General features: G+C 39.9%; 1 protein-coding gene across 10 annotated transcripts in view; it reads right to left on the bottom strand.

Moving 5' to 3' along the window:
- Positions 1–23,869, bottom strand: part of LARP1B (La ribonucleoprotein 1B) — a 128,053-nt gene extending 104,184 nt beyond the window's left edge. For 3 of the 10 annotated variants that reach the window (XR_005988564.1, XR_005988565.1, XM_041760063.1), the window contains exons 1-7: positions 22,989–23,869; positions 13,347–13,405; positions 12,869–12,928; positions 10,844–11,018; positions 7,763–7,903; positions 2,751–2,894; positions 2,353–2,518 (exon numbers count right to left, since the gene is read on the bottom strand). Coding sequence is in view for 7 of the 10 variants with exons in the window: in XM_041760063.1 (XP_041615997.1) it covers positions 2,353–2,518; positions 2,751–2,894; positions 7,763–7,903; positions 10,844–11,018; positions 12,869–12,928; positions 13,347–13,405; positions 22,989–23,451 (1,208 nt within the window). In the remaining 3 variants the exon portion in view is untranslated. Of the gene's footprint in view, positions 1–1,181; positions 1,437–2,352; positions 2,519–2,750; positions 2,895–7,762; positions 7,904–10,843; positions 11,019–12,868; positions 12,929–13,346; positions 13,406–22,648; positions 22,963–22,988 lie in introns of those variants that run through there. The other 7 variants (XM_041760068.1, XM_041760066.1, XM_041760071.1 and 4 more) reach the window with 7 other exon arrangements.
- Between the last annotated feature and the right edge of the window lie 2,044 nt (positions 23,870–25,913).

The raw sequence follows: 25,913 nt of genomic DNA, 5'->3' as shown, positions 1-25,913 counted from the left end.
GGGGGGAAATGCAGAAAAGAATACAAAAGAAATACATGACATCAATGATAATATGGCCTATAGGTTAATAATCCTATAATGCTTCCAAATCAAACAGTTTTCAAAGATCAGTGGCAAATCATGAGAAAGTACACCAGATCATATACTTTGGTGTTAATACTGGGTGACTAAAGATATCCTTGAAACATTTAGGTGAAATTCTAACTTTGAAGAAATAATCACCCATAAATGAGAAATGACTTTAAGCTACTTTTCACTGGGAGAAAAAAGTCTTAGTTTAGAAATGTAAATACGTTATTTCTTTATACTCAGATATTTATCTATCAAAGCTCCCCTTAGATGAGCAAATTTTACTGACATCTCACTAACACCAGTAAATCATTTACTCATCTTAAACACTGAAGAAAAAAACGTTAAGTCTTAAAGAAAAAAACATTCTGATTTTGTTATACCTAAAAAAAGCCCTTTTCACAGTGCCTGGCATGTGGTGGGCACATAATACATGTGTTCTAATTTTTGTGACACTTCAAAAGTCCTGATTTTCACAGGCCTGACATAGTAGGCACAAAATACATATGCTTAAATTCTAAATTTTCACAAATTATGACATTTAATTTAATCACAAATTAAAATTGTTCTTACACAAAACTTCTCAATCACCCTATTACCTACAGTATATATGTCTTTAAACTTCTAACAGGATACAAACTACTCATCTCTAAATCTGAATGCCAGAAGAGACTCTCCTGGCTAGAAATCATCAAGATCTTAAATTTTTAATATTCTGACACCAAAAATGACAAATTATCAATATATTTTTCAGTTAAAAAATCTTAAAAACTCAATCATCCATAATAGTTTTACGCGTCTTCAAAATACATTTAGCACAATTTTCCACAAATGCAAGAAAGTTTTTTACTAACTTCTCAAAGAGAAAAAATGTAAACCCTAATCAATGAGCCTGCGAGAAACCTCAAAGATAACAAAGATAAAAAGCATGACTCCTCAAATCCAGAAGTCCACTAATCAAAGAATGATTAACAGTAAAGAGCCTTTCTAAACCTGCTGCTCTAACATCTGCCAAAAACCCTACTGCTAAAACAATAACCAAAAAAGGAGTCATGCCCAATGTTGTGTCTGACATTTTATTCAGTGTCCTAGGGGACATTATCATGTCCTACCTTAGAAGCTCTGGATTCTACACTGCATGATCAGAAATTTTGTCAACACTGAAGTAGCTCTGCTCCTCCCTCACTTGTATGAGCACACTGGAGGCCGATTATCCTGACATGGAGTTGCATATCCACTGTCAGGTCTCAGAAAGGACCTGGCAGTAAGAGTTACAAAAAAGACAGGAATAGTGGTTTGAAGTTGATAGCCACATGCCAGGCACTTTCTGCCCATAAAAAGGCCCTTTTCTTCAGTGTTTGCGTCAACTGTAACAGAAGAAGCAAGAACAAAATAAGCAAGCTGCTTCAGATTGTATGTAAGCCAATCAAATCCACCAAGAAGGCATCCCAGGAAGATGCCTGGATGATGCTGATGAAGAAATTATTTTCTAGTAACAGAGTAGAGTCAGTTTTCTTTCTTAAATAAAGGCAGATGTTTTTAAGATGCTTATAACCCTTTCAAAACTAGGCTTTTTTGGCAAACTTTTTAAGAATAAAAAAAAGTCAAATTTCAGCAAACTGGTTATGCAAATCACTTGGGGACATTTTTTCACCACTGTATAAACACACTATATAAATATGCAAAACATTCTATACAATACTAATGTGTACAAGGGTTATTTTTTTCTTAAAGACAATAGAATATCCTAACTTCAACTTCAGTATTCAGAAGGCAACCATTATGAGAAGTAGAGTAAAAAGTCTGAACTACTAAAGTAGTTCCCTTTCAATATGTGTCACAAAGAAAACTTAGAATTCTGAAATAATTTGCTAAGAAAGTAAAATATATCACCATATTTTGCCATTTATGTTCACTTGCAAATTTCAATATAAACGTGTATTTGCAAATAAGAAATCAGGCTTTGTTCAACTTCATATATATACATATCACAGTTTTATATTTACTCACTCATCTACTACAACGACAATATCCTTTCAACTAATATCCCTTAAACAGAGAAATACCTGAACAGTAGACAAACTGGGCATCTTATATAACACAACATGAACCAATGTAAGTTTTTAAAAAATATTTCATATATTTTACTAACATTTTCTAGAAAACATATAACACGAAATTCTTCCAATTTTACTAATAAACAGCTTAGAAAATGTATTATAATGTATTCACTATCAATGATGTTAAAGTTTGATGTTACTATTCCATCTATGTCTGACTTACATTTGGCGTTTAATATACTCTTTAAGCAATGCTTCTTCCACAGGATACACCTGTACACCTGTACCATCATCATAGTAATACATCATACTGGTATTAAGTTCTGTTTGAAATGGCTGATCAGTCCTTTCACCATGTTCTCGATAACCATATGAGTAATCGAAGTTCACTTGATGTGAGTAAAGAAGAAAGAAAAATGATTACAAATTAAAAAAAAAAAAAGAGAAATAGTCCGTATAAAGAAAAATCCAAAGTATTTGAAGGGATAACAAATATAACACTATCTTTACTATCAGACCAAAAAAAAATTAGTTAAAACATTATATGGAATAGGGGAAAATTAAAAGGACTTGCACACTTTTTCAAACTTCATCTAATTTAACAAAAAATTAATGTCCTACGTCGAGGATTTCCTCTGCCTCGTCCTCTTCCCCGTCCTCGGCCTCTTCCTCGGCCTCTAAAGGAACCTCGGATATTGCCACCCTCACTTCTCACACTGGAAACTTCATCTTGATCGTCTCTCTTTTCTCTATCACGCCTCCAACCTTTTAAAAACAAAATTATTTTTATACATTCCAATCTGCAACGGTGAATAACATGATTATTTGTATGAAAACATGGCAACTATCCCTTCCACACTTTGTAACTGGTTGTTAGTAACCAGGCATTCTTCAGATAGATACAAATTTAAGAGATTTCATAGGAATTTGTCAAAATGTCCCCAGCATAAAAGAAGGCCTACAATAATATCGACATATAAAGAAGACATTCTAATAAGTAAAATAACATAATAAAAAGATAAAAAAGTCCTTTGTTAAAATGGTACTGTTGAAGATTCGAGGAGTTCTAAGACAACTGACTTTGCATTATACAAAAATTAAAAGTAACTTTTTATAAAATGTTTAAGGAGCAGTTGTCTCAATTTAAGTAAAAGACATTCCTTTTAAAGATAAAAGGAAATGAAAACACAAAACAAACTAGAAGAGGGGCACCTGGGTGGCTCAGTCAGTTAAACATCTGCCTTCAGCTCAGGTCATGATCTCAGGGTCCAGGAAATGAGCCCCCTGAGTCGGGCATTCCCTCCCCCTCTGCCCCTTCCTCCTGCTTGCGATGGCACTCTCTCAAATAAAATCTTAAAAAATAATGGAAAATATCTGCAGTACAATATAGGAATTATATCCAGGATATATATATAATGCATCAGTGCACATACACACATAAACATAGTAACTAAATGGGAAAAAATGGCTAAAAGACAGGTACACAAAACAGGTATGGAAATGGACCATAAATATAGAAAGTGGCATTCAGCCTCGGTGGTCATGAGAAATGAAAATTAAGACAGAGAAATGAAAATTAAGACAGAGTATTAAGACAGGCCGACAAAATTTTAAGGTCCTATGATATCAAAGACTGACCAAGACAGAAAAAGGTTGAACACTATATCATTAGCAAGAGCAAAGCCAGGCACATCCACTTTGAAAAACAATTTGGAAAAATCAAATAAATTTGAAGGTACATATATCCTAGAGACCAAGGTTTTTCAACCTTGGCACTGTTGACATTATAAGCCAGATAGTGTAGGGAGATGGAGGATGTTTAGCATCATCCATGACCTCTACCCAAGAGATGCCAGTAGTGGGCACTCACCCCCCACCCACCAGTTGTGAAAACCAGTACTATCTCCAGACAATGCCAAATGCCCCCTTAAGGGGGAGAGGGGGGAATCACTTCCATTGAGAACCACTGCCCTAGATCCTCTTTAATGCGTATCTTAATATAGTCTTTTTCAAACACATCTGTCTCGACCCACAGGAAAGTCTTACTACTCTCTATGTTACACCCTAAAACACACAAATTTTTTTTGTAATTTAAACAGAATTGTTGGGGTGCCTAGATGGCTCAGTCAGTTGGGTGTCTACCTTCAGCTCAGGTCATGATCTCTGGGTTCTGGGGAAGAGCCCCACATCTGGCTTCTTGCTCAACAGGAACTCTGCTTTTCTCTCTGCCCTCTGCCCCTCCCCCACTGCTTGTTCTCTCTCTCTCTCAGATAAACAAAATCTTAAAAATAAACACAATTGTCATGAAAAGCATATTTTGAGTGAAGCACTCTAGAGCCTATCAATTTTTTTAAAAACCTGATCATGACCCAGTATACCAATTGCATAATGCACTCATGGGCTGCAATCCGAAGAAATTACCCCAAAGAATCTCTTGTACATGTTTACTGGAAAACATGCAAAAATCATACACGGTACCACTTTAATATCAAAAAGCTGAAATAGGGGCACCTAGGTGGCTCAGTTGGTTGAGTGTCTGCCTTTGGTTCAGGTCCTGATCTCAAGGTCCTGGGATCAATTGCCACGTGGGGGAGATGGGGTGGTCCCTGCTCAGCAGGGAGTCTGCTTCTCCCTCTCCCTTTGCCCCTCATCACCTTGTGCTCTCTCTCATGCTCTCTCAAATAAATATTTTTTAAAAATAACAACCAGAAACAATCCAAATGTCTACCAATAACAGATTTTATCAAATAGTGAAATATACATCGGCAGGGAAAAGGACTCACACAACAATACAACCAACATGCATAAATCTAAGAAAATTAAAGTGAAAAAAATTAGTGCCAAAGAATATATTGATGACATCATACTGAATGGCAGTTTCAAGTAAAAATACTCAAAAACCAAACATTCAAGCCTTTATTTCTGGGAAGAGAGGAAGTGGGATGAAATTGAAAAGGGCACACAGAGAAGTTCAAGGGTAAAGGGTAATGGTAATATGCTTTTCTAAACTTGGTGCTAAGTTCCCAGCATTGATCAAGGTTCGTTACAACCTTCGTGTTTTCTTACATGCCCAATATTTACTTTATTTTAAAGATTTTATTTATTTATTTATTCATGAGAGACACAGAGAGAGAGAGAGAGAGGCAGAGACATAGGCAGAGGGAGAAGCAGGCACCATACAGGGAGCCTGATGTGGAACTCAAACCTGGGACTCCAGGATCATGCCCTGAGCTGAAGGCAGGTGCCCAACCGCTGAGCCACCCAGGCATCCCATATTCCCAATATCTAGTAAGAAAAATCGTTAATTATAAATATATATTACTTTAATATAACAAAGTAATATATTTGAAAAACAATGATACAAAGGTAAAAAATGTCAGTTTTTCTGTAGACAAGTTTCATAATTTTAAAGTCATATTTTGTGGACAACTGAACAAATGTAACTAGATTTCAGATGATATTAGGGAATTACTGTTGATTTTCCTAGATGCTGCAACTTCTTAGGACATCAGTGCTGAAGTGTCATGATTATCTGCAAGTTACTTTCAAATGATTCAACACATAGATGAGTTAAATATAGCAAAATTACCAACTCTAGGTAGTGGTTAAACAAGTATTCACTGTACAATTTCTTTCAACTCTTTGTGTGTTAAGTTTTTCATAATATAACTGGAAACTTTCAGGTGGTAGTATTATGTTTGTAATCTTTTTTTTTTTTAAGATTTTGTTTGTTTATTTATGTATTTATTTATTTATTTATTTGAGAGGGAGAGAGAGCACAGAGAAGAGGAAGAAGCAGATTCCCCACTGAGCAAGAGAGCCCGACGTGGGGCTCAATTCCAGGAATCTAGGATCATGACCTGAGCCAAAGGCAGACTGCTTAACCAACTGAGCCACCCAGGCACCTCTGTAACATTTTCTTAAGCTTCTCCATTCACAGGACAACATATATACTTTGAAAATTATCAGACCTAAGATTTCAGCAGAGACCTATAAAACCAAATGCCTATCTAATTGTTGTAACATATCCTACTGTCCTCCTCTGCTTTATGAAATGTAAGAAATCCTGTTGATATAACATATCTGGGAAATGATCTTTAATTTTAAGTAGTAACATTACATGTGAACATAGTTTATACATGTATAATTTATAGCTCAGTAAAGTTGACTCTTTAATAAGAGTCACAAATAACCCATAAGAGGCTCTCATTAGCCAAATCTGGGATAATCTAAGCATCGAGCTAAAAACTCATGGTAATGGATTATAATCCACTGAAAAAAATAAGCCACTAAGTCCACATTGATAATAAGGGAAGCCATTCCTTAGAGTGGAATGTCAACTAGTAAATATAGAAGTAATGATACAGTAAGAAAAATCAGCATTTGCAATGATTATGGTAATAACTAAATAAGACAAGGATCATCAATGGAAAAGTCATGTGGAAGTCTGATGAAAAACTGGGTATTTCCAAAATTTCAAAGTCTCTCACACAAATTACACATTAATTATAAGGGAGAAAAAAGAATATCATAAAGAAACTTAGAGCACATCACTTTAATGAAGTGCTCAAAGTTAACTAATATCAGCGATAAGATAAACCAAGATCATGTGCATTTCCACACACTGAGAAGAAAACCATTTAATTTCTGCAGTATTCCCACCAAAAATTCAAAACCCAAATCCAATCATGAAGAAACACCAAAAATCCCAAAGTGAGAGTTATCTACCACCTGTCTCAAAGTCTTTAGGAAAAAAAAAAACAATGTCATAAAAGATGAAAACAGAAGAACTATCCCAGATTAATGGAGACTAAAGAGAACAAACGATTAAAGCAATGCATATCACATAAGATCCTGGAAAGGAGGGAGAAAAAAAAACTGAAAAGGACATTATGGGGAAAGTCAGCCTGTGAACAGTCATACCACATTACTGTTCTATATATACTCTAAAAGTATTTAGTGTTAAAAGGAGCACAGTGGGGACACCTGGGTGGGTCAGTCAAAGGGTCTGCCTTCGGCTTAGGTCATGATCCCAGGATCCTGGAATTGAGTCCCACATCAGGCACCCTGCTCCAAGAGGAGCCTTCTCCCTCTGCCTCTGTGTGTCTCTCATGAATAAATTTTAAAAATCTTTTTTTTGAGGTGCCTGGGTGGCTCAGTGATTGAGCATCTGCCATCAGTTCAGGGCATGATCCTGGGGCCCGGGATCAAGTCCTGCATCGGGCTCCTTAGGGGCAGCCTGTTTCTCCCTCTGCCTCTCTTTCTGTATCTCTCATAAATAAATCAATAAAATCTTTTTAAAATAAATAAATAAAAATCTTTTAAAAATAAAAATCTTTTTTTTAAAAGGGCTCAATGTCTGCAACTTATTCTCAAGTAGTTTGCACTTTACACAGTTATTAAAATTGTGAACACTGGGCAGCCCAGGTGGCTCAGTGGTTTGGCACCGCCTTCAGCCCAGAGCATGATCCTGGAGTCCCAGGATCGAGTCCCACGTCGGGCTCCCTGAATGGAGCCTGCTTCTCCCTCTGCTAATAAATAAATAAAATCTTTAAAAATAAATAAATAAAACAAAATTATGAACATTAACACCAAGTTCTTTAGTGTCATTTTTCTCTTAGAAGGTAACTTACTTCGTGTATCATTTCTCCTATTATTATACGATGATTTATTTGCATCAGGTTGACATCTTGAGCTGTTCCGAGATCCTGGTCTTTCTTGACTGTCTGGTCTTACATCATCTAAGTGGAGTGGTACCCACTTGTGCTTATTAGCTTGAAGAAAACCAAATAAAATCATTTAATGACAATGTACAATTTTCATTAAAGCTTTGCAATTCTGAAAGGAAGCTAAATTTTAATTAAATGGAAGACATTGTCTGTCCTTAAAGGTTCTTGTAGAGAACCAAAATAACTTTCTTTTCACAGAGCTCCCTGATAAACTTGTCTGTGCAAATATTTATAAAATTCATGTGAAAAGCCAATTGATGGAATATCATTATTATTCTTTCACTTTCAAGCAAAATACTCTTTTGTTTAATTCTGATGAATAAACAGTACATGCAATACACTACTCCTAACACTTGACTCTTACACTTTAAAATGGGGTATATCTACGACCCAGCAATTGCACTACTGGGTTATTTACCCCAAAGATACAAATGTAGTGATCTGAAGGGGGACCTGCACCCCAATGTTTATAGCAGCAATGTCCATAATAGCCAAACTGTGGAAAGAGCCCAGATGTCCATCGACAGATGACTAGATAAAGATGTGGTATATGTATATACAATCACTACTACTTAACCATCAAAAATAATGAAATCTTCCCATTTGTAACAACATGGATGGAACTAGAGGATATTATGCTAAGTGAAATAAATCAGAGAAAGACAATTTTCATATGATCTCACTCATGTGGAATTTAAGAAATAAAACAGAGGATCATAGAGGAAGAGAGGAAAAAATAAAACAAGATGGAATCAGAGATGGAGACAAACCATCAGAGACTCTTAATCATCGGAAACAAACTGAGGGTTGCTGGAGGGGCAGGTCATGAGGGGACAGAGTAACTAGGTGATGGACATTAAGGAGGGCACATGATGTAATGAGCACTGGGTGTTAATATAAGACTAATGAATCACTGACCTCTACCTCTGAAACTAATATGTTAATTAACTGAATTTAAATAAAATTCAAAAATAGAAAAAAGAATGGGGTATATCTAGTAGGACACTGCACTGTACACGCTGAAAAAGGTTGGCTGATGAATCAAAACACTTTGGTTTTTTTTTTAAGATTTTATTTATTTATTCATGAGAGACACACAGAGAGAGGCAGAGACACAGGCTGAGGGAAAAGCAGGCTCCATGTGGGGAGCCCAATGCAGGACTTGATCCCTGGACTCCAGGATCAACGCCCTGAGCGTGAAGGCAGGCGCTCAACCACTGAGTCACTCAGGCATCCCATGTTTCAAAATGTTTAGTTTTCTACTCAATATATATTTATGACTAAAACAAGAAGACTCGTGCGCAAAGGAAAAACTACCAAGGTAATTAAGGGAAAGGGAATTATCAGTATGCAACCACAGTACTGATTTCCTATAAATTCTACAAACTATGGTCGGACAAGAAAGAGAACATGAAAGAATCTGTGAGATTCTCTAGTACAAACAAGTCCTTCTTTTAAAGATAAAAAGAGGGATTCCTGGGTGGCTCAGAGGCTTAGTGCCGCCTTTGATCCAGGGTATGATCCTGGAGTCCTGAGATCGAGTTCCACATTGGGCTCCCTGCATGGAGCCTGCTTCTCCCTCTGCCTATGTCTCTGCCACTCTCTCTCTCTCTCTCTCTGTCTCTCATGAATAAATAAAATCTTAAAAAAAAAAAAAAAAGATAAAAAGATGTGTGCTCTAAGGAGAGTCAATTCATGACTCTTAAATTTATATATAAAAACCTGGATTTGGGGATGCCTGGCTGTCTCAATCAGTAGAACAGCAACTCTTGATCTTGGGGTTGTGAGTTCAAGACCCATATTGAGTGTAGAGATTACTTAAAAATATAATTAAAAAATAAAACCAATCTTTCCTTCAGAGGTGCCTGGGTGACTCAGTAGTTGAGCATCTGCCTCTGCTCAGGGCGTGATCCTGAAGTCCTGGGATTCAGTCCTGCATCAGGCGTCCCGCAGGGAGCCTGCTTCTCCTTCTGCCTATGTCTCTTGTTTCTTTCTGTCTCTCATAAAGAACATCTTTTAATTAATTAATTAATTAATTAATTAAAAACTTGGGGGCAGTCCCAGTGGCTCATGGGCAGCCCTGGTGGCTCAGTGGTTTAGTGCCGCCTTCAGTCCAGGGCGTGATCCTGGAGACCCAGGATCAAGTCCCACGTCGGGCTCCTTGCATGGAGCCTGCTTCTCCCCCTGCCTGTGTCTCTGCCTCTCTCTCTCTCTCTCTCTCTCTCTGTCTCTCATGAATAAATAGATAAAAATCTTAAAAATAAAAAGAATATATCTAAAAAAATTTTTTTAAAGAACATACCTATGCCCATCTCTCTACGTGCAACTTCATTCTATACTTACATAGAATACAAGTCAAATGCAAAAAAGGAAAGCCTAATAGTTCAAGAATGTTACAAAAGCAAATCAGTTACCATTGCAGATGGTATCCTGGAGAAATCTAATAAAATACCCATTGGTGACTAATAGGAACCAACTGATTAATTCTTCATTACTACAACTTTCTTCAAAAAATTAAAATCAAAATGAAGATAAATTAATTGCCATTTGCAACAACAGGCATTATGCTAAGTAAATAGTCAGAAAAATAAATACAGTATAATCTTAATTACATGTGTAATCTAAAAGGGCAGAGTTCACAGAAACCAAAAACAGACTGGTGGTTGCCAGGGGTGGGAGAAATGACAAAGGTGGTCAAGAGGTACAACCTTCCAGTTATAAGACAAATGGAGATGTAAATAATATACAGCATGATGACTATGCATTTGAAAGTTGCTAAGAGACGAGATCTTAAAAGTACGCATTATAAGAAAAAAATTATGACTGGAAGATGATAGATATTAACTAAAATTGTGAAAATCATTTAACAATTTATACATATATCAAACCATTGTGTTTGTGTATCTTAAACTATACAATGACATGTATCATTTATTTCTCAATAAAACTGCTGGGGAAAAAAAGCAAAGTTTTAGAGGAACTAACCTCTCTTTCGCTGATTACTTGACTGAGCCTCATCCTCACTGGCATTTTCACCAGGACCATCTAATTTTGTTTCCCGGCTTTCTTTGCTCTCACTGTTAATTCTCTTTTCAACCTTGTCTTCTCTTTCTTTTCTATTTTGTGGTTTCTTATTTCCTTGGCTGATGACACTCTGACACTGCAAAAAGTTTTTCTGAATGAAGTAATATCCATGAACATTTTCACTAACATATCCAAAAATTTGTACTTAGTCAACCTTTTCTAAATACTGCAAAACAAATAACAACTTTTACCAAAACTACTTTTCAAAAGATACTGTTAAAAGTCAAGCTACAGATTGAGAGAAAATATCTGCTAAGTATTTGATGAAGTACTTGGATCCAAAATACATAATGCTGTGTCAAAATGCAGTAATAAGAAAACAACCCCATTTTTTTTAAAAATGGGCTACAACTGAACAGACACTTCAACAAATGATATATCGATAGCAAATGTAAATGGAAAGGTACTTGGCATCATTCATTAGTCAGAGAAATGCAAATTAAAACTACAGTGTGATAGCACCACACATCTAATAGAATTAGATTAAAAAACTAACTATACTGAGTATTAGTGAAGCTGAGACACAACTGGAATTCTCATACACTGTTGGTGGGAATGAAGTTTAGTAGTTTCTGAAAAAGCTAAACAAATAGCTACCACACAATCCAGTCATTCTGTTCCTAGGTATTTACCCAAGAAAAATGACAGAATATATCCATGCAAAATTTTGTACACAAATGTTTATACAGCAGCTTCATTTTTAACAGCCAAAAACGAATACAAAAAATATCCATTCATAGATGAACAAACAGCATTTCATTCATAAAATGAAATAATACTCAGCAGTCAAGAAGGAATGAATTTCTGATACACATTAACGACATACATAAATCTCAAAGTATTCAAACTAAGTGAAAGCCAGGGGAAAAATTCGTATTATAGGACTCCACTTACATAAAATTTTAAGAAATGAAAATTAATTATAAGTAACACAAAGCATATCAATGGTTGCCTGGGTTGATGGGTGGAATATGACAGGGAGAATTATAATAAAGGAGTGTGAAGAAGCTTTTGAGGTAACAGGTCCATTATCGTGATTTTGGTGATGGTTTCACAGGTATACATAGGTCAAAACTTATCAAATTGTATACTTCATGTGCAGTTTATTATATTTTATTTATACACTAATTAAAGCTGTTTAAATATATTATCTACAACTACAAAGCAATACTGCACAAATTAAAAATAGGAAAGTGTAGTATCAAATGAAAAAATGTAACCAGATAACTATATATGGTAACCCTCCTCTTAAAAGCCCCTGATAGAGTATGTCAGAACCATCTTTTAGTTTCTTTCATAGTTTAAAAGTCCATTCACTGAACACTTGATTTGATATATACACATATAACATATATGTATATAATTAGCACTTCAATACATATTAAAAAGATTATATCAAAAAACAGCAAATTCTGAAACAAAACAGGCTTCAAATTAGATTCATATTAAAAATTAATCTCTTTTGGGGTACCTGGGTGGCTCAGTCCACTGAGTACCCAACTCTTGATTTCAGCTCAGGTCATGAGCTCATGGTAGTAGAATCAAGCATGCTTTTAGGCTCTGAACTCAGCAAGGAATCTGCTTGAGAGTCTCTCTGTCCCTCCCCAACCTCTGTGTATGGGAGGCTCTGTATCTCTCAAATAAATAAATCTTAAAAAAAATTAATCTCTTTAATTGTAAGCATTACATTAAGATAACAGCATGGCAATCACCCTTCCAAATGTAAGAACACCTCCTGAGAATACAATCAGATGAAGACAATGTGATAAATAAAATCAAGTATCTGAAAAATGGGTTCATAATAAGAAAAGTTCTCAGCACTTCTTTATTAATGTAATTCTCTAAATCTGAAGTAAAATAAATTCTGCATGTTGAAATGAGAATATTTTCCCTTTATTAAGAAAAAAGCCTTAAAGCAATACTCACTCCAGTGTTCACTAATTCACTTGGTGTTGGCCAATTCGCCATATCGCTGAAATCACTAGCCTAAGAAGTAATAAATAAGTGTTACATCTGCAAATTAGAAATCTTATGTAGAAAGAATATTTTCTAAAAGTGAAAGCAATTTTAAAAATTACCTACATACAATTATATGCAGGCATTTGCCAAATTAATTCAAAAGCTTCTCCAAATAACAGAACACTGAAATAACAATGCTTGGGTCTTATGATCCAACTTCAAGCACTATTTAATGAAGCTGACTACAGTGATTTACATAGGATAACGAAACAAATTAGTATACACAGAATTTGACAAAGGCTACAATTCTCTAGTATATCATATATCAACTTTAACCTAACATCAGCGATACAACTAAAAGAAAAGTACACAGTAATCTAAAAGTTTCTAACATACCAATTTTCAAAATCAATACAGCTAAGAAGTATTTCATGTAAAAACATACCTTGCTGGATTTCTTTGTCTTGAGTTTTCCTGCTTTTATAATTTTAGGGGAACTGAGCTCTAAAAACAATAACAACAACAACAACAAAAAAAACCATGCAAAATTGGTCTTACAACCACTTAATTCAACATATTAACTATTATATCAATTTCAGTAAGCCAGTGTTGTCATCATTTCCAACAAAACTCAAAGTTCTGAGAGAAATTTTTAACAAGAAATCAACTATAATTCAAACATAGATTCAAATTGGTCTTCAGTGTTCAAATCAAAAGTAAGAAATATCAGTTTAAACTAAACTGATTGACCAATCCTTTCTCTCACAGAATACAACAGGAAAAAATCAGAAATATAACACGTTTCAATACAGTAAAGTTAGGAACACACTTCCCAAAGGGATACATTTTGCTATACAATTCATATATTATCATTCATCAAGGACGATCCAGACAACAAATCAGAAGACTTCAAACAAGGATAACATGTTTGACAATCATAATAGGTTGTATATAGGCAAAGTCATAAAAAATAAAAGTTTGTACAAAACTATCATAGTATTACCACTTGTCCCCATCTTATTTAAGACAGTAGCTGACAACAGAGACTGACTCTCTAAATCAAAACTTTACATTGTCTTTTAGTTTTTGGTTCATTACTTAGCAACTAGATGGTATATCACCTACTGAACATGATCTAAAGTAAATATTGAAAAGCAGAATAAACTTGGGATCTGTATCTACAGAAAAACATAATAATCCAGCAAAAATGAACCCATAAAATCATGGAAATGACCAATTCATAGAATGAAGCAATCTTTGAGTTAAAACTCAAAAGCGGGGCAGCCCCGGTGGCACAGCGGCTTAGCGCCACCTGCAGCCTGGGGTCTGATCCTGGAGACCCAGGATTGAGTCCCATGTTGGGCTCCCTGCATGGAGCCTGCTTCTCTTTCTGCCTCTTTCTATGAATAAATAAATAAAATCTTAAAAAAAAATCAAAAGCAGATTTTTAGAAAGAATACTTATCAAAGGAAGAAGGATGGAGGATTAAGATGTTACCAGGGATGGACATACAAGGATCTGGAGTATTACAGTAATTCTATTCCTAAACCAGGATAACAAGTACCCAAATATTTCTTTCATTTTTCTTTATACTTTAAGTACACCTATATATGTGTAAGTGTATGCACATGTGTAAATGTGCATAAGGATAAACATTTCATTAAGAAAAATTAAATAAAAGAATATGGGTAAATAGGGCATAAAATGGGGACAGGAAAAAAAATCTAATAGAGAACAGTATTTGCCTGAACATTATCTAGAGTTTGAATGAATTATGCTCTACGTATACTATTTACCTTTTATGAAAATCATACAATATAGGACATTTATGGGACTTCCCCTTCAACAAAGTGGAAAACATGTCCCAAAATACTGCTAAGTCAAGTAAATTAAGTATCTGGTAGTTGCAAAATAAGCCTTATACAAAATATTTGATGTAATATTAAGTAATAAGGGAGAGGGCACACAAGCAGATTTTATTTAGCTTTATTACAAATCAATTAGACATTAACAATCACAAAATTAAGGTCAGAAACTAAAGATAAAAAATTATCTGACCACATAAAAATCAACTTTTTAACTTTGTTACTAAACGACACAATTAAGTTACTAACAAAATTTTTTAAAGATACTTGAACATGATAGAAAATTAATTTAAATTGATTTAAAAACCAATATGGTTCCATATTCTACTCAGACATTGATTATAACATCCAGCTAAAAGATAATAAATAAGTTGGGAAGGAATATTTATTTCTTTGCACATTTAGAAATTTTAAAATGAGATTTTGATCTCTACAAATTATTTGACTCAAATCTTTAAGTTTTCTTTAAATTTTAATCTCTCAATTTATGTCCTGTAAAAAATCACTAAGCTGTACACCCTGAAACTAACATAGCATTAGTATGTCAATTATACTCAAAATACCATTAATTTAAAAAAATACAAACGGGGCACCTGGGTGGTCCAGTGGTTGAGCATCTATCTGCCTTTGGCTCAGGTCGTAACCCGGGGTTCTGGGATCCAGTTCCGCATCAGGCTCCCTTTGGGGAGGCTGCTTCTCCTCCTGCCTATATCTCTGCCTCTCTGTGTCTCTCATGAATAAATATTTTTAAAGTATTTTATTTATTCATGAGAGACAGAGAGAGAGAGTCAGAGACATTGGCAGAGGGAGAAGCAGGCTCCACACATGGAGCCCAATGTGGGACCTGATCCCTGGACTCCAGGATCACGCCCTGGGCCAAAGGCAGATGCTTAACTGTTGAGCCACCCAAGCGTCCCTAAATAAAATCTTTAAAAGAAAAAAATACAAATGGCCAAACATAAAATGGCACTCAATTGCACTAGTAAAGAAATGTAAACTAAAACAAAATACTTTTTACCTATTATATTGACAAAAGAGAATGCTAAGTATTGGCCAGTCTACAAAGAAATGGACATTTCTCAGGGCAACTTGGATGGCTCAGTGGGTTAAGTGTCTTCCTTTGGCTCAGGTCTTGATTCCAGTGTCCTGGAAAATCTAGCCCAGTGGGGAGCCTTCTCCTTCTGCCCCTCCCCCTACTTGTGCTTGCTCTAACTCTGTCAAATAAAATCTTTAATAAAAAAAAAAAAAAAAGGAGGAAATGGACATTTCTCTCATGCTGTTGTTAAAAGTGTAAAATAGCATACTCTTCCCAGGATAATCTGTCATTTAAAATACATATAACTTTTAATAATGCAATTCTATTTCTGGGAAATTACCTGGGAAGCAAGACAAAGTACAAAGATGTCTGTATAAAATGAAAGAAGCCCATCAGGTTTTAAAAAATAGTTTACAAAGATAGGACAGGTAAAACAAGCCTAAGAATGGTAATTTTAACTAAGAGTTTCCCATGTTGTAACTAAAATGGAGGAACTTGCCCTGGATATTTATAGAGAAAACCTAAGACTGAAAACGCAAGCCAGTCTAGAAAATTAAAAAGTTAAAATTAAAATATATTATGCATACATTGTTTTCCAAACAGGTAAAACCTAAGAAATAAATTTAAACTGCTAATGGCTTCAAACATATACCTAAGTATACATAAACAGTACATGATCTTCATATTTCTATTTTTAAAATAGCACTAGTGAGACACTAGTGCAACTTATTGAGTAATATTCCAGTATCTTTAAATCGTTATTCTTTAACTCTGGGAATCTATAAGCTATAATCTGTAAACCTCAACTGATATGGAAAACTATCCATTTTAAGGTCTTAGACACAGAAAACAATAACTGCGACACTATTATCTAGTCAGGTAGATGCAACATCCTCAGTTGTTAACAGTGATTTATTGTGCACAATTAGGATCGAAATCCCTCGTTATTCAAACTGTGATATGTCAATCAGGATCACTGACATCATCTATGAACTTACTAAAAATACAGAATATCAAGTCCTACAGAATCAGATCTGCATTTGAACAAGACCCAAAGTGGAGGGATGCCTGGGTGGCTCAGCTCAGCGGTTGAGCATCTGCCTTGGCTTAGGCCATGATTCTGGAGTCCCAGCCCGGCATCCCAGCCCAGGATCGAGTTCCACCTCTCAGCCTCTCTCTGCCTCTTTCCCTGGGTCTCTCATGAATAAATAAAATCTTAAAAAAAAAAACCAAAAACCCAAAGTGGATTCCTAAATGCATTAAAATTTGAGAGTCACTAGTATAATCTCTTCTCTTTAAAGACTAACTCTATGTCTAACACCGTAAGATGTCTGTTACAGCATGATGACATTTGGTTATAATTTTTTTAAAGCCAGATTTTTTTTTATCAAATTAATAAAGTCCACAAATTGAGTACCATTTAAATGAAACCCATTGCTGTGGACAATATACAAACAACAAGAAGACAGCTTTTGCCTCAAAGAACATTACAAACTGGAAGAAGAGATAAAAAATGAGAATATGTAATCCCAGTACAAGACACTTAAGGATAATTTCTGTGAGAGATATGGAATATTAAGGGAGAGCAGCTTAGAGAGGCCAAGAAGACTACATAAAGGAGTCAGCATTTGATTTTGTTTTTCAAGGATAAACAGAATTAAAACAAAGGGAATGATGATGAGCAAAACCTTAACAGGCAAGAAAACATCAGGCATTTAATCCAAAACAGAGTACACAGAAGGGTACATAAACAAAAAGAAACAAAAAGCTAGAAAACTAGGGTAAGACGGGACACATTACAGGTTCCCTCCCAATTTAAGTACTCTCTTAAACCAATGTGTAGGATATTTAAGTAGCTGGGGGGGGGGGACGTGCAACGACACAGGGACAATTTTACTTACTTTAATTTTCATGGCTATAATCTTTAGCAAAGTTTTAATTAAGCAAATGTACCGATAATTACCAATATTTCACATAATTTTATATTTAAGGGAGAAATATAGTAAAATGCCATTTTGCTACAGTGAGTGCTTTTAAAAAAACTACTACTAAAAAAAAAAAAACAAACTACTACTTATTACTCTAAAAGTGAGAGAATCAACTTGTACAGTCACTTTAGAGAGCAAAGTCAAGTAATACCCTATAACCTAACAATTCCACTTTTCATCATCTATCCTAGAGAAAGTCCGACATATCCACAAGAGGTATGTAATTTTTAAAGTAGGTTCCATGCTTAGTGAGGGGCTTGAACTCACTACCTCAAGATCTACCACCTGAGCCAGTCAGGGGTCCCCAAACTCAGTTATTGTAAAGAGAAAAAAACAATAGGGTCAATCAACTTTCAATCAACATTAAATGAAAAAATGGAGGATGATATTAAGTTCTAAACACATTTGCAATACACTATGTTTGAAAGTAACTATATAGAAAGGTCTGAAATATATATTCAGTAAACAAGTAGCACCACTTATCTCTTTTCTTTTTTTAAGATTTTATTTATTTATTCATGAGAGACACACAGAGAGAGGCAGAGACATAGACAGAGAGAGAAGCAGGCTCCATTCAGGGAGCCCAATGTGGGACTCGATCCCAGGACTCCAGGATCATGCCCTGCGCCAGAGGCAGGCACTCAACTGCTGAGCCACCCAGGGGTCCCTGATTATCACTTTTCTTGAAGATATCTATAGTTCTGTTTTTACAAGGAGAATGTATTTATGTATCATTTACATAACTTATTTAAAATGTTTTTAGGGTAATAATAAAGCTTATTTGTGGTTTCTGGGAAGCAGACTTTAAGAAAAAGTTGAAAAAAAAAGAAAAGACAAAGAAGAGCTGATGAGGTCAGAGAAGATCAAGGATGAAAAACATGGGAAAAAATCAGTATATGGAATGTCTTCACGAAGTAAAAATGCTGAAATTATATTAGACAGCTGAATTTTGATATGCTGAATGCAGCCATAACTACTGGTAAAAAAAAAATCAATAAATCCCATATTGTGGGGCACCTGGGTGGCTCAGTGGTTGAGCAACTGTTTTTGGCTCAGGGTGTGCTCCCAGGATCCAGGATCAAGTCCCACATCGGAGGGAGCTTGCTTCTCCTTCTGCCTATGTCTCTGCTTCTCTGTGTCTCTCATGACTAAATAAAAATCTTTTTAAAAAATAAATACATAAAATTGCATATTATGATTTTAATGCAGGTCTCCAAAACAAATGAACTACTTTAAACAAGGATAGGACAGCAGGACAATCCTTTCTGGTCTCTTGACTGAATTCAACACTGTAGTGTTGAATTCAACACTGTTCTAGGCCTCCCGGATAAGCCAGGCTCCCGGTTGAAAAGAAGGCCTTATCTAGTTTAAGAGGAAGAGCTATACATAAGCTAAAACGATCCTACTAGTGGAATAAGGTGTCTCACAGGGGCTGAAGAAGCAAAAACAATTCACTTGCAGTTCAATCAGAACTGTAGTTTCTAACAGGGAAAATTCATGATTATCTGTCCTGAAATAATCCCCTTCATGTCCTATGTTTCTATCTCTGATAATAAACTTTTATTTTGTTTGTAATAAAATTATGTGAATGGAATCCCTATATATCTTTAAGAGAGTGACAGTAAATCCAGGTTTGGCCAGGACAAGCATGGTTTAAGTCTATTATTCCAACATAATATCCTTCTCTTTGCCTCTACAATATCCTGGATTGTCGGATAAATTACATACGCCCTTTACTAACAGATTATTGCTATTTTGTACCTACTCTGAACCTTAAAGGTCCTCTGCTATTTCATTGTTGCAAATTTGCTTAGGAGAATAATAGGAAGCCAAGGCACTGGGGGTTACGGATGACACTATGTAATTAACTAGAAGAAGTGAATACACCCATTTCATTCATTTACAGGGCTCAGACAAATTGCCAGAAGTCAACTAGCTAGTTGGTAACAATATCTGCACTAGAACCCAAGTCTCTCAAAACAGTGCATTTCTAGACCATAATCTCTAAATTACACAACTACAAATAGAAGTTGTGGTAGAACAGTCGGCATTGGGGAGAGTTTATAAAGTTACTACTCTACTCCAAGTAGTGAAAAATGGTATGCCTGTAAAGCACAGAATGGATTCCAAGAATAGAAAGAACTGCCTAGGGACGCATGGGTGGCTCAGTGGTTGAGCGTCTGCCTTCCGTTTAGGGGGTGATCCCAGGGTCCAGGATTGAGTCCCACATCCGGCTCTTGCCAGGAACCTGCTTCTCCCTCTGCCTATGTTTCTGCCTCTCTCTGTGTGTGTCTCTCATGAATAAAAATAAAATAAAATCTTGAAAGAAAGGAAGAAAGAAAAAGAAACTACCTACAATGAAACATCGACAAAACTGAAATTCCCATGAGCCACACATAACTGAAATATCACCTTGTTCTTAACCTCCATCAAAGACTAAGATCCCCAATGAAGGCACCTGAGGTTACTTGAACTGTTAAATACTTTTTAAAAGGACATTTCCAATTAGAATTCCTGAGTCTTACCTTGAAAGTTTTAAAACCTGTCAAATTAACTTTACATTCAAAAGACAGTTCATTTTTTGGGTAGTTCACTGAATATAAATTATAATTGTGCATAAGTCTAAAAGTAGGGAGTTTGGACAGCCTACTAACATTCATTAGGGCTTTCTCTTTGCTAAATTAATGGAGATAATGCTTTATGATTTTCGTTTTCTTGAGTTAGTGATAGTAGTAAACAGATTTTTTTTTTAAACAGATCTTTATAGCTAGAAGAGAATGGCCGTTATATTGAGAGCAAATTTCTAGGCAGTTTTTTCTGCAAGTGCCAAAATTTATCATGAATGATGAGTAAGTATTATCATGTCAAAGCTAAAGAAATCAACACTTCTCACTCTATTGGAGTTCCTCTTAAGAAATGTTAATATACCTGCAAATAATGTATATAGCAATCCCTCTACAGTTATACCACATCCTTTAATTCACTTGATCCTCATAAACCTGTACACATGCTCACACTTTCCCCATTTTATTAACCTTTAAGAAAAAAAGTGAAGATTTGCAATAGCTACAATTTTTTTTTATGATAGTCGCACAGAGAGAGAGAGAGAGAGAGGCAGAGACACAGGCGGAGGGAGAAGCAGGCTCCATGCAGGGAGCCCGACGTGGGATTCGATCCCGGGTCTCTTTCTTTTTTTTTTTTTTAATTTTTATTTATTTATGATAATCACACACAGAGAGAGAGAGGCAGAGACACAGGCGGAGGGAGAAGCAGGCTCCATGCAGGGAGCCCGACGTGGGATTCGATCCCGGGTCTCTCTCTTTTTTTTTTTTTTTAATTTTTATTTATTTATGATAATCACACACAGAGAGAGAGAGGCAGAGACACAGGCAGAGGGAGAAGCAGGCTCCATGCACCGGGATCCCGACGGGGGATTCGATCCCGGGTCTCCAGGACCGCGCCCTGGGCCAAAGGCAGGCGCCAAACCGCTGCGCCACCCAGGGATCCTCAATAGCTACAATTTCTATATAAAAAGTTCAAGGGACGCCTGGGTGGGGCAGCGGTTAAGTGCCTGCCTTCAGCCCACGGCGTGGTCCTGGACGCCCGGGATCGAGTCCCACATCGGGTTCCACATCGGGTTCCCTGCATGGAGCCTAATTCTCCCTCTGCCTGTGTCTCTGCCTCTTTCTGTGTCTCTCATCAATCAATAAATATTAGGGAAAAAAAGTTAAAGGGATGCCTGGGTGGCTCAGCGGTTAAGCGTCTGCTTTTGGCCCAGGGGCATGATCCTGGACACCCGGTGAGTGAGAGTGAGTACCGCACAGTAGGTAAGCACACAGCCTGGAACCAGACTGCCTGGCTTTGAGTCCCATTTAAAATGGTTTCTATCCCATACGGATGATTGTGAAGAATAAATGTAAAACGGAGCCTGCTTCTCCGTCTGCCTGTGTCTCTGCTTCTCTCTGTGTGTCTCTCATGAATAAATAGATAAATAAAATCTTTAAAAAACAAAGTGTGCTGGATACATAGCATATTCTGCGCGTTAGCTAGTAGTTAGTAATATTAATTAACTGTGCACATATTACATTTTATTTATTTATTTTTAAGTAGGCTCCATGCCCAGCGTGGAGCCCCATGCTTGGTTCACACTGACGACTGTGCGATCAAGACCCGAGCTGAGATCAAGAATTGGACACCGGGCAGCCCGGCTGGCTCAGCGGTTTAGCACCTGCCTTCGGCCCGGGGCGTGATCCTGGGGACCCGGGATCGAGTCCCGCATCGGGCTCCCTGCACGGGGCCTGCTTCTCCCTCCGCCTGTGTCTCTGCCTCTCTCTGTGTGTGTCTCTCATGAATAAACAAATAAATAAGATCTTAAAAAGACAAAGTTCAATGAACTTACTAAAACTTAATTTAGAAAATGAAACTAGGAGACAACTGCCTTTTGCGTTGTTTAGCTCCTTCATTAAACTACGACCGAGGGCAGCACCCCGAGCCCTGGCCCGACGCCACCTCCCCGGGAGGGCGGGGACTACGCGACCCGCCCCCCGCGGCCACGACCCTCGGTCCGATCTATTTTCCGCCACAATCACGATTCCGAGCATTCTGTCAGCAGCATTTCCATGAACGCTTTCTTGTTTCAAAAACGGAGGGTCTCAGCTTACCAGTGATTTCAGCACCACCACCACCACCACCACCACCACCACCACCACCACCACCACAAACCACAACCTCACTTCCACTTCTCAATCCCCTTGCTCCGACTCGCTTCGCCCACCCCCCACCCCACCCCACCCCACCCCCTTTTTCTTCCCCTGCAAGTCCACGAAAACTTTCCCATAGGACCAAGTGCACCATCTACCTGAAGTCGGCTCTCCCGGGTCACTATCCCGTCGGGGGGGACAGGGGGGAGGCGGGGGGAGCAGACCCCGAGGGAGGCCGCGCCAGCCCCGCCGCGCGGCCGCGAACCTCCCGCAGTGCCCCCACCCGTCAAGGAGAACCCGAGGTCCCACCTCTTCCTGCCGCTCCCTTCCCAGATGTCCATTTATGTAAATAGGCGGCGTGAATGACACCTTGGAACAGAACACCTCCGAGTGACAGGCAGAGGCGGCCCGCCCCTCCCCCAGCCCCGGCCGCCTCCGCCGCCGCGAGCAATCCCCCTGCACACGCCCTCCCAGCGCCCGCCGCCCAAAACCACAGACCTGCCTCCAGGGTTTCCAGGGGGGACGGCGGCGGCCCCGTCCCGGCAGGGGACAGGTGCTGGGGAGGCTTTTTGGTCCAGGGGTTCTCTTTGGGCGGCGGCGGCGGCGGCGGCGGCGGCGGCGGCTGCGGCTTTTCCTCCCGGCCGGCCGCCGCCTCCTCCTCCAGGGCGTCCTCCGCCCGCGGGGCCCTCGGCAGGGCTGGCGGGGCTCCCCCGCCCGAGGGGCCCCCGGCGCCGCGCGCCTTGCGCGCCAGGTGCAAAGCCAGGGGTCGCACGGGCACGGCCGCCTGCGGCACGCTGCGCCCCAGCACCAGCGCCGGCGACGGCTCTCCCCGCGCCCCCGCGCTGATGGCTGTCGCGGCCTCCTTGCCCTCGCGTCCGGGCGCCGTTACCAGCAGCGACTCCTTCTCGGCCGCCACCGCGGGGGGCTCCTCCCGGGGCTGAGCGGCGGGCACCGCCGACATGGTCCCCTGGCCCCAGCCGCCCCGGCCAGGGGGGGCCCGCGGCCAGGGAGCCCGACTGCCCGTGTCTCCGCCGGGGAACCGACCGGCTCCGGCCTGGGGCACAAAACCCAAAAGCCCGGCCGCCGCCGCCGCCGCCGCCACCGCCGCGCAGCGCCCGGCGTGCCGCCCCTCCCCGCGTGGAACGGAGCGCTAACCGCCCGCCGCCCCAGCCCGCCTCGCAGGCTCACGCTCCGAGCCAGCCAGCAAGCGCCGGGCGCCGCAGCCGGGAGCCGCGAGCCCTCACCTGGCGCAGGCGGCGGCGCAGGCGAGGCGAGGCGAGGCGAGGGAGGCGAGGCGAGGCGAGGGAGGCGAGGGAGCGAGCAGGGGCCGGGAGACCTCTAGCTGAGCGCAGCGGGCGCGTGCCCGCACGGCCGGTAACTGCTCCCGGGGGCGGAGGCGGGGGGCGTGGAAGGGGCGGGCCCGGTGGGCGGGGCGAGCCCGTGGTGGGCGGGGCGGGGGCGGGGCCTCCCGGGCGGCGTGACGTGGCCGCTCCCCGGCTCCCGCCGTCGCCAGGCCGCCGCCCGCGCTGCCTGACGGACGAGCCCGCCCGGGTGCCGCCCGGCCTGAGGGCGCGGCCCGCCCAGGGGGAGGGAGGGCGAGCCGGACGAGTCGGCCGCTCGGGCCCCCGCCGCCGGGACTGCGGGAGCAGGGGCGGGGCGCGCACCGGGCCTCTGTGACTCGCGGCGCGGGGGCCGGGGCGGCCTACGCACGTGGCCCGGGCGGCGCGGGGCAGGTCGACCCCGGGTCGCGGCGGCCTCTGCCCGCCACCCGGGCCGGGCCCCTGACCGCGCGGTTCCGTCCTTCTGTCGCCCGGTGAAAAAGTCCCCCCACCCCGAGATTGGGGGGGGGGCACCGCGATCACCGGTGATCCCGAGCCACGTCCAGGATGGAAATTGTGTAATCTGCAGGTAACTGTGAGACCTTTGCCCGGGCGATCGGCTTAGTGCACTTCCCGCCCTCATTTCCACCCTCGAACCGAGATGTTTTTTTAAAGTCTTCCTGAGCAACACAGCGGGTTGATGTTTCGCCGACTTTGTGTTGCTGTTGTTGTTGTGACCCGTCCCCTTAATTTGTAGAGGTAACACTTGTTTACAAATTAACCATGTTTCCTAATTTTTTTTTTTTCTTTTTCCTGGAATGGGTATAGGTTTAACAGGTAGAACCTGGGCAGCTCCCGGTGGCCCAGCGGTTTAGCGCCGCCTCTGGCCCAGGGCGTGACCCTGGAGACCCGGGGTCGAGGCCTGCGTCGGGCTTCCGGCTTCTCCCTCAGCCTGTGCCTCTGTGTCTCTCCTGAATAAATAAATAAAACCTTTAAAAAAAATTTTTAAATAAATAAAAGGTACAACTATGTTCTGATTAACTCCACTAAGAGCTTTCTACCTGGCCCTGAAATTGAGTGAGTGAACATTGGTTTCATGGGCACGGATTTGTGAGTTAGTAAATGTTGATGTCGCTGTGCAAGGTCTCAGAAAAGAGGTTTGACCCAGTGAAAGTTTTTTCACCAAAGGGACACCTCCCCCACCCCACCCCCGCCACACACACACAAAAAAATCTGTATCCGCATTTGTATGCACCTGGCCAGGGGTCCCTTCTGGCTTCCTCTAGAGCTGCCTAAAGAGGCAGTAAGATTGTACAGGACTCTTGTCCCAGGGGTCTCTCTCTTCAAACTCGAGATGGTTTTCATTTACTCAAAAGTTGTACTAGGCATTTTTTTTTTTTAACCGTGTTCCCACTTGGGGATAAGTATTTCCTTTTTTTTTTTTTTTTTTTGATTTTATTTATTCGTGAGAGATACAGAGAGAGAGAAGCAGAGACACAGGCAGAGGGAGAAGCAGGTTCCATGCAGGGAGCCCAGCACGGGACTTGATCCCAAGACTCCAGGATCATGCCCTGAGTGGAAAGCAGACGCCAAACCACTGAGCCACCCAGGGATCCCTAGGTCCCTAGGGATATATATATATTTTTAATTTCCCTAAGGTTAGCAACCTATTCATACGTTACAACAATTATAATAAGGCCTTTCTTGTTTTTCCGTATCACTGATTTCCAATTTATCTGACCCTAAGCAACCTTCAGAACTCAGGACCAGTTAAAGAAGCCCTGTCCTTACCTTTACTCCCAAGAAGGCATCATCTTTACTAGCTCCGTTATTGGTAAAGCTTTGTTTTGTTAACTATAAACTCGCTGCCCTTCAGGTTAAAATCAGCCTTTTGGAGTCCTGCCAGGTAATGCTTGTTCCATTTACAAAAGCTCAGCAACAAATTTGCGCTGGTTGTGACTCAGAGAACGCCTTCTATTTTACCATCTATTTAAATACGGATGAATTAAAGACTGATTCTCTTGAAGGAAAGGTTATGGATGGAATGGTTTTCCAAAGTTAGATTCATATGGGCTACCTAACCATGGTCGGTCATTTCGTTTGT

This window comes from Vulpes lagopus, chromosome 6, assembly GCF_018345385.1.
Source record: "Vulpes lagopus strain Blue_001 chromosome 6, ASM1834538v1, whole genome shotgun sequence".
Lineage (NCBI taxonomy): Eukaryota > Metazoa > Chordata > Mammalia > Carnivora > Canidae > Vulpes > Vulpes lagopus.
Note: the sequence above shows the minus strand (reverse complement) of the source record. Positions and strands in the feature narration are given on the sequence as shown.